The sequence below is a fragment of the Oncorhynchus gorbuscha genome, unplaced genomic scaffold (assembly GCF_021184085.1).
Source record: "Oncorhynchus gorbuscha isolate QuinsamMale2020 ecotype Even-year unplaced genomic scaffold, OgorEven_v1.0 Un_scaffold_750, whole genome shotgun sequence".
NCBI lineage: Eukaryota > Metazoa > Chordata > Actinopteri > Salmoniformes > Salmonidae > Oncorhynchus > Oncorhynchus gorbuscha.
The window spans coordinates 255413-272798 of NW_025745793.1; the positions used below are offsets into that span (position 1 = coordinate 255413).

The 17386-nt window shown below is 42.3% G+C and overlaps 1 protein-coding gene across 1 annotated transcript in view; it reads right to left on the minus strand.

The window, feature by feature from the left end:
* Positions 1 to 2041: 2041 nt before the first annotated feature.
* Positions 2042 to 17386, minus strand: part of LOC124020031 (sialidase-1-like) — a 29179-nt gene continuing 13834 nt past the window's right edge. The window contains exons 5-6 of the mRNA XM_046335454.1: positions 4690 to 4909; positions 2042 to 4537 (exon numbers count right to left, since the gene is read on the minus strand). Coding sequence (XP_046191410.1) covers positions 4317 to 4537; positions 4690 to 4909 — 441 coding nt within the window. The 3' untranslated portion in view covers positions 2042 to 4316. The remainder of the gene's footprint in view (positions 4538 to 4689; positions 4910 to 17386) is intronic.

Here is a 17386-nt window from a genome sequence, read left to right on the forward strand (position 1 = left end):
CCCCAAAAATGGTCAAAAGACTCCAGTCACCCAAGTCATACATAGACTGTTCTCTGCTACAGCACAGCAAGTTGTACCAGAGAGCCAAAAGGCCAAAAGGCTACTTAACAGCTTCTACCCCAAGCCATAAAACTGCTGAACAATTAATCAAAAGGTCACCCGGACTATTTGCATTGACATCCCCCCTTTGTTTTTACCCTGCTGCTACTCACTGTTTATTACCTATGCGTAGTCACTTTACCCCTATCTACATTTACAAATGACCTCGACTAACCTGACCTGCACATTGACTCGTTACCGGTACCCCCTGTATATAGGCTCATTAATGTTTTTGTTTTTTTTGTATTCTTTTTTACTTTAGTTTATTTAGGAAATATTTTCTTAACTCTATTTTATTAAAACTGAATTGTTGGTTAAGGGCTTGTAAGTAAGCATTTAACGGTACGTTCTACACCTGTTCTATTGGCCGTATGTGCCAAATAAAATTGTATTCTATTTGAAATAGTTGTGCAGCGACGCTACCCATCCAACCTCAAAGCTTGAGAGGACCTGCAGAGGAAAATGGAAGAAACTCCCCAAATACATGTTGCTAAGCTTGTAGCGTCATACCCAAGACAAGGCTGTAATTGCTGCCAAAAGTACTTCAAAGTATTGAGTAAAGGGTCTGAAAACTTATGTAAATGTGATTTTTTATTTATATATACACACATTTGCAAATAACATTTACCTGTTTTTGCTTTGTCATTATGCGGTATTGTGTGTAGATTAATCCATTTTAGAATAAGGCTGTAACGTAACAAAATATGGAAAAAGTCAAGGGGTCTGAATACTTTCCCAATGCACTGTATTTATAAATATTATATATCATTAAATACATAAATATATTATAACAGGTGGCAGGCAGTTAAGTGTTGCATAAATATTAGCATATTATTGCTTTGAAATGTATAGGAATGGAGGATGTAAGTAATGTTGTCAGTCTGGTGTTGTGAAAGACTCTAGATAGTGAGACAAAATCCTGGATTGGTTTGAAGAACGGGACTCAGGGTAAGAGTGGAGCGAGCTGGACAGGAGGGCCTGTGTGTGTCAGCATGGACTGCAATGGAACATGGGAAGAGAAAGAGGTACTGTAACAAACTCCGAGATAATTATGTGAGTAAGCTTTGGGGCGATTGGGGCCCTTAAATTATTCAAGTGTAATTTATAATAATAATAGAGCAAAATGAATGGAATATTTTTTCTTCAACATAGAAATGCTACCAATTACTAATTTACTGAAACGTGTAACAAATGTCAGTCACCCATGATTAGCCAAACAATATTTTGAAAGAGGAAGCAAAGTACTTCAAGCATATGTTTCCGTTTCAGTCTCCTCTATTTCCACCAACCGAAGATAATTGTAAGGATTTTGTTTTCTATTAATAAATGTAGAATGAACAGCTGTCCAGAAAGACTCATGTGAAGGCCAAATTCCAGAGGAGGAACTGCTTGATGAAATTAAAGCATTTAAGTCTGGGAAAACTCTAGGGCTGGATGGCATACCAGTTGAGGTATACCAAACCTTTTTGTTATGTACTCAGAGCACTCCTATAAAAATGCTAGATTATCAGATACTCAACAAGGTCTGATTTAATTGTTACTGAAACAGGACCAAAGTTGTAAATATAAAGATCCAGTCCATTTAAAAAACTGGAGGCCCCTTACACTTCAGTGTTGTCATGCAAAAATTCTAGCAAAATGTATAGAATTAAAAAGGTATTGTCAGATATTATTCATCCTAATCAGACAGGTTTTTTACATGGACGATCCATTGGAGATAATATAAGACAAGTACTGGAAACAATATAACACTATGAAAAATCTGGGAAACCAGGCCTGGCATTCATAGCTGACTTTGAAAAAGCTTTTGATAAAGTATGACTGGAATTGATCTACAAATGACTACTTTTGATTCCCCCCCCCCTTTATTCAGATTACAACCTCTCACTTTCTGTTACTTGAAAAATAAATTCTCTCCTAATTTAAAAAAAAAACAAGTTGGTTGCAATTTCAGTTTAATCCACCAGAAAAGACAGAACAAATATTATGGTTAAACTCAAATATAATAATTGATTAAAAAAAAATAATGGTATAATCTTTATAAATTATATCATAAATAGGACCGGAGGAGTTGTCACACAGGCAGCTAACAAAAATATATGGAAATATCTGCTCTACTCAAGATTACAACCAACTAATTGCAGCATTATTGCAAAAATTGAAGAGACAAGTGAAAGATGGCCCTGCATTAAAGATCAAAATTGGTTAAAGAAAATTTGGATGAATAAAAAAGTATACCAGTTTAATTTAAGTAGAAAAAAAACTTGACATCTGTGCCATATAGACTGCAAAATAGTTGGGAAAAGATTTGATGTACCCATTCCATGGTTTATGAACTGATACATATGTTTCCACATACTGTAGTTCAATGGCTGCTTTTACACAGGCAGCCCAGTTCTGATCTATTACCACTAATTGGAAAAACATCAGTACAATATCCAAACGTACATACAGAATATCATATTTGTACTCAGACACACATCACACCTCCCTTAATCACTATTTATATTGGAATTCAATGTCTTGATCAGAAAACATCTGAAATGTTAAAACCACAAGTCTTAGCTTAAAACGTGAATTGAAAGCATTCTATTGAAGTTGCACACTTTCAGGAAAAGAAGGATAATAAACTTTGTAAGATATGTAGTCTTACAATAAGAGAAGAATATATGCAAAATAAAATAGGTGAGCTGAGAGAAACAACTACAACTGCTGTGGACTGAAGTGTGCTAGCTAGATGAGACTGATCAAATATGCTATAGAAACCGGAGGTAAATTGTCACATTGTTTCACATACAAGGGGAGTGCCAGGCACTGAGTTGAGGCATTTGTGACACAATCACATTTAAATTTAAAAAATGTTGACCTTTATTTAACTAGGCAAGTCAGTTAAGAACAATATCTTATTTTCAATGACGGCCTAGGAACAGTGGGTTAACTGCATGTTCAGGGACAGAACGACAGATTTGTACCTTGTCAGCTCGGGGTTTGAACTTGCAACCTTCCGGTTACTAGTCCAAACGCTCTAACCACTAGGCTATGCTGTCGCAAAAGATGTAATAAACGTTCAACTGATAGCACAACAAGGGGGATTTCAATAACATCCCTGGCTCAAGAAAAACTAAATAATAATGGATTCAAAATGTGCATGTCCTATTCTGACACAAGTCAATCATTTACAAGTCCAATTCCCTCAAACTATTGTCTCATCATACGGTCTTCTCTCATGCCAAAAGTTGGCAAGATCCGTTCTGAAAGTGAAACTATTCTGTTACGGGCTGTGATGCACGGGAGCTAGATTTACCAGACGTTAAAATGTCCTCCTCTAAAGCTATATTTTTACTCTTTGTTAAAAAAAATTGCCCTATGGAAATAGTACAGTTGGAAACGCTTAGTAAGTCTGTCCAAATATTTGTATGGCTTGGAGACGCATACCTCACCCAAACCTTTTTCCTTCCCCACAAAATAAAAGATGTAGGTGAGGGATTTCTTCCTCTCTCAACTATGGGAGGTCCAGTCAGGAAGAGTACACCAACATACCACCAATCATTACAGACTATCATAGCTTCATTAAAGGGCAGGGTACCTGTGATTGGGCCATTCTAATAAATGTACATTAGGCACCAAATTGAGGAAAACAGACTAAAACAGGGAGGAGCTACCTGAACTTGTCCAATAAGAAAAGCAAATTTCCATTTTCCGTTGCGAAAGAGGTTTGCTACGTTTTGCCCTAATTAATATAATCATGATGTATTTAAAAGCCACCTAAAGATAAAATGGCACAAACCTGTCATTCTTGGTGCCATACAACAGCAGGAGTTTGTATTTCTCCATGTCTCCCTTCACCTATCAAAATAAAGTTGTGTTGCAAAGTCCAATGAGTCCCCCTTCCTCCCCCTAACCACAGATTAAATACCCTAACCAGATGAAATACCCTAACCAGAGGTGAAATTCACCAATTCCCATCCTAACCATAACTATTATTAAGCGGATAAAAATATTTGGGATTATATACAAAATTTTTAAAAGCATCTCAGAGTAGGAGTGCTGATCTAGGATCAGGTCCCCCGTCTATGTCATCTAATTCATTATGATCTAAAAGTCCAAATGTATCCTAGTTCAGCATTCCGAGAGGCTTTGAGAATACGGACCCTGACCATGGACCAGTGGTTAGAAGCAGACTCTACAAAGTACCCACCCCCCCCAGCCTCATTCTACTACAGTCCACCGTAGAGGTGGATCTTGGCAAAGGAGATGGTCTCATAGTAGTCCTTGTGGCCTTTCTCATAGATGACGAAGATGAACTTCCTGTCCTCCGCCCTGCCGCTCGTAAGTGATGTCATACAGGAGTAGCCGCTTGGCCCCGCCCAGATCTGGACAGCCTTCTTCTCCCACGACGTGCCATTGGTCAGAGACCAGCGCAGGGTTAGGTTGACCCCTGGAAGAAAGGAAAGAGAGAGACAGAGAGGAAGGGAAAGAAAGCAAGAGGGACAGAAAGGTTGAAGTAAAACAAATAATAACTCACCACTATTCCTGTTTCCCACCCATTCTGTCCACCAGAGGGCCCCAACCCAACCCCATAGTCCTTACTGTGAGTACTGTCAGCTGGGTTGGTGAAGTACATCACGCCTTCCTTCTGCAGCGCCCCTGCCGCTACCACAGGGTCTATCAGGGTGGAGTCAAACAACAGCTGCTCCAAGGGTAGCGTCTCGCCGCCGTCCAGGCTGCGCACCACCATGCGGCAGCGGCAGTGGTAGTTGTTCTGGTTGCGCACGTTGATGACGATGCTACCGTCCTCCATCTCTACAGGCTACGGGGGGGCAGAGATGAGTTTGATTGAGGCACTGAGGTGAGCCCGATCGTGGCGTTTAACTGATAAAAGCTAATACGGTGTTTCTCAAGCACTTCTCATCAAGGGATACTGATGGTTGTTATTCAGATTACTTCATTTAAGTTGTCCTACAAGGACTTGCTACTAAAGCTTTCCAGTCCCTGATATAAAAAAAGTTGAGGAACTGTATTGTAATCAGTATACAGCACTACTGCATAAAACCAGAACAAAAGCAATGGTATCACAATGTAAGCCATCATTTTAAATAAGATTTTTTATTTTACCTTTATTTAACCAGGTAAGCCAGTTGAGAACAAGTTCTCATTTACAACTGTGACCTGGCCAAGATAAAGCAAAGCAGTGTGACAAACACAGAGTTACACATGGAATTAACAAACATACAGTCAATAACACAATAGAAAAGTCTATATACAGTACGTGCAAATGAAGTATGATAAGGGAAGGCAAGAAATAGGCTGTAGTGGCAAAATAATTACAATTTCGCAAATAAACACTGGAGTGATGCATGGGAGCAAAACAAATATAAATAAAATGAATAACAATATGGGGACGAGGTAGTTGGTTGGGCTATGTACAGGTGTAGTGATCGGTAAGCTGCTCTGACAGCTGATGCATTAAGTTAGTGAGGGAGATATGTCTCCAACTTCAGTGATTATTGCCATTCTTTCCAGTCATTGGCAGCAGAGAACTGGAAGGAAAGGCGGGAAAAGAAGCAGTTGGCTTTGGCTTTTTAAAAGTTGGGATTTAATGGAATTGAACATGTTAGAGTTAGTGGATGCTCTTTTTGTACAGAGCCAACAACAGCAGAGTATTGTTCAACTAAGGAAGTGTGTAACGGATGTGAAACGGCTAGCTTAGTTAGCGGTGTGCGCTAAATAGCGTTTCAATCGGTTACGTCACTTGCTCTGAGACCTTGAAGTAGTGTTTCGCCTTGCTCTGCAAGGGCCGTGGCTTTTGTGGAGCGATGGGTAACGACGCTTCGAGGGTGACTGTTGTTGATGTGTGCAGAAGGTCCCTGGTTCGCGCCCGGGTATGGGCGAGGGGACGGTTTAAAATTATACTGTTACAAGTGCATGATCTATACAAATCCTAAGGATTATGATTCAAAGTAAACCCCAGAAGGGTCATCCTCAGAAGGATCATCCCCTGAAAAAAACTAAGTATGTGGCTGTTACATTAACCACACCCCGGTACCAAAGGAATGGTTCACCAATAAAAGGGGTGACCATAAAGCATCTGGTTCTTCATTTCAGCATATACCATGGATATTCATATGCCATATGAGGACTCCAATATGTTGTGGGTACCAGACCCTGAAGACTCTATGCCTCACAGCCCTCCTTTCTACTCCCGCCAGGCAAGCCCCCCCAAAACCCCCTACATGTACACAGCCTGAGGATGTGTTTGGTGGGGTGGTCAGTACTATATTTGTGGACACCATCAAGACCTCTGTAGCCACACTTTTAGACGTGGTGATTGGAGAGTATAAGAGAAAAATGCCCCGGTTATGAGATCAATCACCCCAGCCAACGACGACCTCCGTGTTTATACGACCCACCCAGGTACTTCTTCTTCAACCACTTTGAGGAGCTGGTGAAAAGACTGTGGTCCAGCTGCTTTATACCATTGATGGTCAGAGCCCTGGAGTCTTAGGTTCTTGTGCAGTCTATTCCCAGGGTTTACGTTGTAACCGAGGCTTTCCTACACGAACTGAAGGAGGTGATCTACATGCATGAGAAACTCAAAGAAGCCAGACACGCACTGGTGGACGACAACAAATACAAGGAAGTTTTGGTGGCTGAGGTGGTGACTTTCTGGCTCAATAAACCCCAAGAGAACGAGTAACAATGTATATATTTTTATTTAGCTATAAAGTAATGGGTAACTATATGCATACGATGTTAAAGAGAATAAATATGTTTTTCTTTTGAGAGAATTTACAAATGTTATGCAGCAAATTACTGAAAATAAAGTGAACGATGGATACGTAATACTTGCTTGGAAAAAATATTTGCAAAAATAAAATGTTCTCGTTATTTGAAAGGGGCTTATTAATGTTATTGTACATCAGAGAGGCCAGAAGGATGGCGGAGATGTTGGAAAACATTTATTCCACCCCCTCTAACCCAGGGTCTTTCGGGGGAAGGAGAGGTTCCAGAGAGCTATAGCTGAAGAAACAGGTAGCAGGTTAAGCAATGCGCAAGTGAATGATTGGCTAGCAGAGCAGGATTCTTACACTCTGCATAAACCTGTGAGTAAACTATTTCCACCAAATAGAGTTCTCTACTCATCCCTTGTCCCAGTTTCAGGCAGATCTATGTGACATGCAGGCCCTTGCAGACAAAAAATGACAGAAATCGATACATGCTAACGGTTATATATATTATCTCCAAAATAGTACTTGTAAGTACTTAAAAAAATAAGAGTTGGGCAGAGGTGACCCAGGTCTTTGACTATCCTGAAGAAAGGAGGAACACGCAAGAAAGTACAGACTGACGGCGGTAATTTTTATATAATAATATTGTACATTTTGCTACAGGTTCGGATTTGAAAGCTTCAGTTGTTGAACGCTTTAACAGAACTTTGAAGGAGAGGATGTGGAAATACTTTACGGCTCACAACACCCATAGATATGTGGATATAGTTCAAGATTTCGTGAAGGGTTATAACTACAGCTACCATAAGAATATACGGATGAAGCCCTCCGAGGTCTCTTCTGAAAAGTCTTTAAAAATCTGTATGGTTTGTTCTCCCTTTGCCGTAAGAATTTTTTAATTTTTTTATTCATAGTAGGGGACTTGGTACATATATCCAAGTTGAGGAGTGTTTGACAAAAAATATGAGCAAGGTTACAGCGATGAGTTGTTCAGTTACCAAATGTCTACCACGTATACCCCCTGTCTACAAGATTATGATGGGGAGCTTATAGAGGGTTCCTTTTATGAGAAGGAACTCCAGAAGGTACAGCTGGGTAAAGACAAAGTCTTTCACGTGGAGGAGATTCTGGATCCAAAGAGAGAAAAGGGTCAAAAATGGGTGTTGGTCCGTTGGAAAAACTGTCCCCAAAAGTTCAACAGTTGGGACGAGGTGGTGGCGGCATTGGGGGTTAACTTAAACCCTCACGCATGATAAAAACACCATCATTCGAGTGTACACAGGACTGCATCATTGAGCACAATGGATTTGACCTGTCTCTCCCCAGTAATAGGTCTGCACATATATATAAATGAATAATCAAAGTTGGAATTATACAACCAATTTTCCAAAGCCTATAGAGTTATCATAACTTTAGTTTAAAAGTGTTGGTGACTTTTTTTTAAGTGTCTGTATCTCCGGCCATTCATCTGGGTCATTCACAGGCTTTGATGAAAGGAAATTACCTTTACCCTCTCCAAAGAATTACCATGAAAACATTTAGCATACCTGCGGGAAGTAGAATCTGTAGTCAAGAAAACCTGTTTCTAGACCCTTTACCCCGCTACATAAAAAAAACTTTAATTCTCAACATTTCAATGCAGAGTATGTAGCTGTCAGGACGGCCGGCATGTCCCTGCTAAGGCTTTCCAACCACAATTTAATAACAACATATCGGTGCAAGAATTGTAGAATCTATTCCTGGCTACCGGGAGGCATCTAAAAGATCTCTTTACCTACTGATAGAAATTATTTTGCAGAGGGTTACATTGTATGGTGTTCAATTTATCACCTGATGATGACGACACCTCAGGAAATCTGTCTGTGGTGTCCCAAGGTAACCTCAGGCTGGAAATGCGTTTCAGTACACCTTTAGCTTGTACAGTTAGTATGATTGTTTATGCACGCTCTGATTCAATGTTGGAAGTGAATGTCTGAAGACAAGTCTTAGTGGATTATTATTAAGATGTTAAGGATCGTTGAGCAAAAACATGAATACCCACGAGCTAGAAGGGCTCAGGAGCCGCTTGATTGGAAAACAATTGGAGTATGGGCTTGTGATGAACAACCTATTGAGAAATGGAACGACCGGCCATGTCTATTGTCAATACCCATCCTAAACACATGCAGGGTGAACAATGGCTAGCTGTGACATTAGAAGATGAAGGAGGAAGAAAGCTCAACTCTTTTTGATTCCTACGGCTTTCCCCCCCAGATTTTCACATTTCCCCACATCTATTAAACCGTTTTTGACCAAAATTGGTTCAAAGATCTACTACAGCATCAAACAAGTACAAGATAACCTTTCCACTACATGTGGTCAACACTGTGTATTCTACCTATGTCAATGAGCCAGTGGAGTTTCTTTTGAAGATGTTATATCTCTTTATAATGATAGCGCCGTAGATTGTTTTATTAGAAAACATCAAAAGTGTTCAAGTATGTGTCCTTTAAGACCCTGTAATCAAGGTGTATGCTCACGTCAAATGTTTAAAGAATGTCACAAAATGTTAAATTGTATAATTTTTTTCAAATAAAATATATTGAATTTAATCCAAAGTCATTCAAAAGTCTAACCACCCATACGTTCAGGGGTGAGGACTCACCCATAAATGAGTTATCAGCCCTTTCAAAGGAGGAAGGGGTTGCTAGAACATCTTTAGGGGTGCTGTAGCTCTTTGAAGGGTTTTGTTTTAAAGGTTGAATCTGTTGACAAAGCTTATAGTTTGGTAGACCTGAAAGGGGAATGTTGAGGATTGCCAGGGCTTTAAGAAACTGATGCCACCCAGGTCGGTCTTCTGTCATCAGCAATCTTGTATGCTTCTGTGGTACTTAAGCAAGTCCATCAGAACACACCTCTGCAACTGTTCCATGAGTGTGTTCAGTTCAAGTCGACCATAGGCCGTGGTAAATGCGGCAAGAAACACATTTGCATTACCCGGGGGTAGAACACACTTCATGTTACGTCTCCATTTCACCAGAGCAATGTCTTGACTCAAGAATGAAAAACGTGAAATTTCGTATTGGTCTGAAAAAAACAAATTCCATAAATTCTTCGGGACCCTTAACGATCGACGTTGTTAGCATATTGCTTCTCTGCGATAGTTTGCCCCAAAGTGAGTTTAAATAAAATTGACAGATTTATTTTGGTTTTGTTGACCTCTATTCTGTCAGGGTCAAGACGTATACCTTCTCTGTCGTGATAGTCCTGAATGTACTTGTCTTTGCTCTCTTGATCTGTGACCGATGCAGGATACCCCGAAGCCATTTGCTTGCATCTCAAGGATGTCTCGATGTACTCCTTAAAAAGAGTGTCGGATTTCCTGGAACAGTTCCACACTTCAAAGATTTTGGCCACAAGATAGCCCTTCTCTAGAGCCTTAGAGAATTCAACAGTGACCCATACACCTGTCAGGGCTCTTTCTTGATCTGAATTATCACAAGGCTTTTCCTGGTTGTTGTTTTCACTGCAGGTGCAAAAGGGGAAATAAACATTTTCCTTGAGGTCCCTTGTAAGGCAACACTGGCAGAAACAACCCCAGGGGAGGGTAAAAAGTTGCTTTAATCAGACCAAAATAGTTTTGTAGTAAGTCAAAGTCACGGTGAATAATTTCAGGATGACCCTTAGGATAACAAGAGGAACTCATTACATGAGGATAAAGGGGTGTAAAGTCTGCATATCCTATTGTCTCATAGGGTTGCGCTACATACCGTAATGTCAAAGCATTGGTACGACCTCCATACAAGGCCTGTCGGGGTTCCAAGGGTTCTGGTGTCAAAGCTGGAAAGGAAAGCTCGAACATGAGGATCAGACTGAGTTCCGTCCACTCGTGCGCCCACATAACATTCACTTTTAACCCATAAGTAGCCTGTAAAGATTCCAATTTGTCTTGGACCTCCTGGTACAGATGTGACGACCCTCCCACTCTGTCTGCCGTATTCTGTCTTTGTTCTTGTTTTCTTATTAGGATGCCGGTGGGCGGAGTTGAGAGGGTCGTCAGCTACATGGGAAACACCTGGGCCAGGTGTCTCCCAGGATAAATAGACCTCTTCCACATTCATGGAGGAGACTCTCTCCATGCAGACACCCGTTGTAGATTGTGTTGTGGTTCTTGGTGGCCGTTTGTTTGTTTGCTTTGGCACCTTTCATCACCCTGCATTATCACATTCATGCATGCAAAACACTCACTTACACTACTGATTACTGATTACACACACCATTGTATATTATACTTAGTTACTTCTTTAATAAATATAGATTTTGCTACTCCTTATCTCCACGTTGTCTCCCTTTGTTACGGGCTTTGAGCCGGTTCGTGACAAGTGGGGCTCATCCGGGATCTTTGAACTATTGGTTTGGGAGACCGTGGAGGTACGTGTTTGGATTGAATATGGTGTTTGAGTGTGATCGGCCCAGTATTGGTTGCCTTTTTTTGTTTGGTTTGTGTGCTATGTTGGAGAGAGTATAATGGTTAGTTTCAGGCCCTGCCTAGCCTGAACTCTTGTTCTACTTTCTGTTGGGACGTCAGTCTGAAGTGAGTAATCTGCTGTGTACCTCGGTGGGAGATTTGGGTAGGGTAGTGGAACTTGCTACCCGGAGCTATAGCCTTTTTCCCCTGATAGGTTTAGCGACGTGTTTCATTTTTTTGAATATGTTGGGCATGGTTAATGTTTGTTATTTTTGTGTGGTGTCTGTGGACTGAGCAGTTGTCTCGGGGGCACATCCGTGGCTTGGTGGAATTTGCCAGCATGCTGGGGAGTTCTATTTCCTTGCCAGCGGGCTACAGTGCGTAAATTCCCACCGCAAATCTGCACGAAGACTAGGGTTGAGTTATTGTAGGTTTTGGGGAAGCTCCATATCTCATCTCTCTTCTGTGGTGCTCAGGGTGATTGTCAATTCTCGGGTTGTGTTCTGGTGTGCTCAGCAGAAGGGAAGAGCGAGAATTGTTTTTTGTGTGATTATGGCGTCTTATGTAGATAAGTTCATTCGCTCTCCATCAGAGGAATTGTTAGATTTAGGTACTAAAGAACAGCTGTTGAAGGTCGCGAACACTACAAGGTTGAGATTAGTGATAAACGTCTAAAGAATTCTATTAGGTTGATATTGAAAGCCAATCTGATGGAGAGTGGTATTCTTGAAGTTACCACCGGGCCAGCCTCTGCTGAGGATTTGTTGTCTCCCCATAACGTTACAATGGCCATTCCATCGGTTAGTCCTAGTAGCCTTCTTTTTGAACAGCAGAAAGAACTGCTTTTGTTACAGCTAGAGCATGATCGTGAGAAGCTAGAGCATGATCGTGAGAAGCTAGAGCATGATCGTGTGAAATATGAAAAGGAATTGGCATTTAAACAAGATATGGAGCGTGCTAAAATCAAGTTGCAACAAGAACGTATAGAGTTGGTTAGGGAAGGAAAGATCTCAGGGGAGAGTTTGTTTTGGGAAGGTCACCCAGATTTACCTAGGGGTAGTTCCGCTTTTGGTCGTGCCCCAGAGACATTTGATATTGTTGGGAACTTGCGGTTATTGCCTCGGTTTAATGAAAGGGACCCCGAGACATTCTTTTCGTTGTTTGAGCGGGTTGCTGACGCTAGGAGTTGGCCTGATTCTGACCGCACTTTAATGTTGCAGTGTGTGCTGACTGGTAAAGCGCAGGAAGCATATTCAGCTCTTAGTGTACACGACAGTGCCAGTTATGATAAAGTTAAAACAGCTGTGTTACAGATTTATGAATTGGTCCCTGAGGCTTACCGCCAACGATTTAGAACTTTAAAAAGGGACGATAACCAGACTCATGTTGAGTTTGCGCGACAGTTATCTTTACAGTTTAATCGCTGGTGTTCTGCCTCTGCAGTTGTGACTTTCCAAGGGCTGTGTGATCTGATTATGTTAGAGCAATTTAAGGACACAATTCCTGATCGTATTGCCACTTATATTAATGAACAGAAAGTAAAGAATGTTGCTGAAGCTGCGGTTTTGGCGGACGAGTATGTGTTGACTCACAAAAGTGTCTTTGCAAAACCCCGTATTCGGAAAGAGTGGGGGTGTTCGGATAGATTTGGGCTTCGCTCACCGAGATACTTTGATTCTCGGGCAGAGTTCTATTCAACTAGGGTTGAACCTGACTCCCATGGTAAGGCTGACTTTGGGCAGGAGTGTCACTACTGTCAAGGTTCAGGTCATTGGAAAACGAATGTCCACTTCTCAGGTCAAAGGGTGCTTACGCTAAATCTAAGCCTGCTGCGTTAGCTGCACCTGTTCCACATCAGTTCATTCTTGACTCATTTCCTCAGGCCCAGGAGAATGTGAAAGTCCATATTGATCCAGACTATTTACCTTTCATTACAGAAGGTTTTGTGTCTATGTTAGGAAGTAAAGACCTAGTGCCAGTGAAGATCCTGAGAGACACAGGTGCCTCTGAATCATTTGTGTTGGAGTCTGTGTTACCCTTTTCTGCTGAGACTGATTCGGGGAATAGTGTTCTAATTAGGGGAATAGGTTTGAACACTCTGTCAGTTCCATTGCATAAACTGATGTTGGATTGTGGGCTGGTGAAGGGTGAAGTTGTTGTGGGGGTGCGTCCTTCATTGCCTATTGAGGGTATCGACGTTATCCTTGGGAATAACTTAGCAGGTGAGCGGGTATGGCCAGTTGTGTTTCCATCTCTAGTGGTTTCCACTAAGCCGTCATTTGTTGGGATTCCTGATGAGAGTGTACAGAGTTTCCCAGAGGTGTTCTCTGCGTGTGCAGTGACACGTTCTATGAGCCGTGGCGAACTAGTCACTGCGCCGACTAATGATAATAATACAAAGTATGTCACTGTTTTCCCTGTTATCCCGTTATCTGTAACCCGCTCAGATCTAATCAATGCTCAACGGGATGACCCCACGTTGGAAGAGTTGCGTGATCAAATTGTGCCTATAGAACAGTTGGGAGATGTCGCCCATGGCTATTTTCTCCAAGAGGATGTCCTGATGAGAAAGTGGGTGTCTCATGATAGTGTTTTTCTGGGGGAGGCAATTAGTCAGGTTGTTGTACCAGTTAAGCTTCGTGAGTTGGTGTTGGAAACTTCTCACAGTGACGTTGCTGGACATATGGGGGTGAGGAAAACCTACAATCGCATATTAAGACATTTCTTTTGGCCTAGATTAAAGAGGGATGTTTCTGATTTTATCAAAACTTGTCACACCTGTCAATTAACTGGTAAGCCTAATCAAGCTATTAAACCAGTACCATTGTTTCCTATTCCTGTACTCAGCCAACCTTTTGAGTATCTAATTATTGACTGTGTGGGTCCTCTGCCTCATTCTAAAAAGGGTAGCAGTTACCTGTTCACTGTGATGTGTCAGACCACTAGGTTTCCTGCTGCCTATCCTCTCCGATCTATCACGACTAAATCGGTGTTAAAAGCTTTGACTCAGTTTCTCTCATTGTTTGGAATCCCTAAGGTCATTCAGAGTGATCAAGGATCTAATTTTACCTCTAATCTGTTTGGTCAGGTTCTTCAACAGCTTCATATTAAACACAATGTGTCTAGCGCCTATCACGCGCAAAGTCAAGGAGCACTGGAACGTTTCCATCAAACACTTAAGTCTTTGTTGAGAGCTTATTGTACTGAGATGGATAAGGATTGGGAGGAGGGGTTGCCTTGGTTACTGTTAGCCGCTAGGGAAGTTTCACAGGAGAGCACAGGTTTCAGTCCAAATGACCTTGTGTTTGGACATAGGGTGCGTGGACTTTTATCTGTTCTCCAGGATGACTGGAAGTCTCCCGAGCCTCCTCAGTCCCTGTGTTCGTATGTGTGTGATTTCCGGCGACGGCTGTATGCCGCTGGTGAAATGGCTAAAGAGAAGTTATCATCTTCACAGGATAGGATGAAGGGCATATTTGATCGCCGAACTGAGCCTCGTCACTTTAGTCCAGGTGACCAGGTTCTTGCTCTGCTGCCAATTGTTGGTTCTCCTTTTCAAGCCAAGTTTCAAGGTCCATATACAGTGGTGCGCCAGTACACTGAGCAAAATTATCTAGTTGCCACTCCAGAACGGAGGAAAGCACACCAGCTGTGCCATGTAAATCTGTTAAAACCCTATTATGCACGTTCCTCTGAGACTGAACAGTGGGATTCTACAGAGGACGGTAAACCTGTTCTTTTGGCTGATACCGTTGTTTCCTTGGGTTCTTGTCGTGCTAGATCTGTGCATGAGGAGGAAGATGTTCCTGGTCCTGACGATTGTATATTGCAGGGTAGATTGAAAAATTCAGAAACACTGGATATTTTAGACAGTCTTCTCACTCACCTACCTGTTGATGAGCGGAAAGAGATGGTTGGTCTGATTCAGAGATTTCCAGGTTTATTTTCTGATACACCTACACGTACAAACTTAATAGAACATGATATTGACATTGGAGGTGCTGACCCCATTCGTCAGCGGTTCTATAGAGTTTCTTCAGAGAAACTACGTTGTCTGGATGCTGAGGTCAAGTACATGCTGGAGAGTAAGATAGCAGAGCCTTCTTTCTCCAGTTGGGCTTCTCCCTGTATCTTGGTCAGTAAACCGGATGGAACAAACCGTTTTTGTACGGACTACCGTAAGGTAAACAGTGTCACAAAGCCAGATTCATTTCCTCTTCCTCGGATGGAGGACTGTGTTGATCAAGTCGGTGCAGCTAAGTTTGTGAGCAAATTTGACCTGTTAAAAGGCTATTGGCAGGTGCCACTGACGAGTAGGGCACGTGAAATCTCTGCCTTTATTACACCCTTTGGTCTGTACTCGTATTCAGTTATGAGTTTCGGTCTGCGCAATGCACCTGCCACTTTTCAGCGACTTATGAACAGGGTTGTCGCCGGTCTGACCGGGTGCGCTGTTTATTTGGACGATGTAGTGATCTATGCAGATACTTGGGAAGAACATCTGTCCCGTATTCAAGCCTTGTTTGAACGTCTGGCTGCAGGTCGCCTCACAATCAATCTGGCAAAATGTGAGTTTGCTCAGGCGACCGTTACATACCTTGGAAAAGTGGTTGGGCAGGGTGAAGTGCGTCCTGTTCGGGCTAAAGTGGTGGCTATTGATGCTTTTCCACCACCAACTACTAAAAAGGAACTGATGCGTTTCTTGGGCATGATTGGTTATTACCGTAGTTTTTGTAATAACTTCTCTACTGTGGTCGCTCCCTTGACAGATATGCTGAAAGCTAAGGCTGTTTACGTTTGGTCTACTCGTTGTCAACACGCTTTTGAAGATTCAAAGAGGTTGCTTACCTCAACTCCAGTGCTGGCTGCTCCTCGCATGGATTTGTCATTTACCTTGCAGGTGGATGCTAGTCATGTGGGGGCAGGTGCAGTTTTGCTGCAAGCAGATGTGTCTGGGATTGAGAAGCCTGTTAGTTTCTTTTCTAAAAAGTTTAACGATTATCAGTTGAACTATTCGGTTATTGAAAAGGAAGCGCTAGCACTCATTTGGGCGCTACAACACTTCGAAGTGTATGTCGGGTCGGGGGTAGTACCTATTGTGGTCTACACCGACCATAACCCCCTCACTTTTTTGAGGTCCATGATGTGTCCAAACCAGAGGATAATGCGATGGTGTTTATTTTTACAATCATTTCATCTCGATGTGAGGCACATCCGGGGACTGAAAACGTGATTGCTGATGCGCTCTCTCGTGCGCCCTGTTCCTAATGTTTACGTGACTAACCATTGTTTCGTATTGTCATGTTCTCTCTGTCCTGTCTGCTCCCTCCTGGTCTTGTTTTCTTTCCTCTTAAATGTTGCTTCCTGTGCGAAGGTTGCTGAGGTCTGGGGAGGAGGTTGGCTGGGGCAAATTGTAAGTGTGAACACGTAAACCCTCATCAATTTGGGGCACAGAGGCCTGTGTCAATTTGGGGCGCAGAGGCCTGTGTCAATTTGGGGCGCAGAGGCCTGTGTCAATTTGGGGCGCAGAGGCCTGTGTCAATTTGGGGCGCAGAGGCCTGTGTCAATTTGGGACGCAGAGGCCTGTGTCAATTTGGGACGCAGAGACCTGTGTCAATTTGGGACGCAGAGGCCTGTGTCAATTTGGGACGCAGAGGCCTGTGTCAATTTGGGACGCGGGAGGCTGGTATGTTGTTCCGGGTCCTTGTTGGTCCCCGGTTTTATGGGGGGAATGTGACGACCCTCCCACTCTGTCTGCCGTATTCTGTCTTTGTTCTTGTTTTCTTATTAGGATGCCGGTGGGCGGAGTTGAGAGGGTCGTCAGCTACATGGGAAACACCTGGGCCAGGTGTCTCCCAGGATAAATAGACCTCTTCCACATTCATGGAGGAGACTCTCTCCATGCAGACACCCGTTGTAGATTGTGTTGTGGTTCTTGGTGGCCGTTTGTTTGTTTGCTTTGGCACCTTTCATCACCCTGCATTATCACATTCATGCATGCAAAACACTCACTTACACTACTGATTACTGATTACACACACCATTGTATATTATACTTAGTTACTTCTTTAATAAATATAGATTTTGCTACTCCTTATCTCCACGTTGTCTC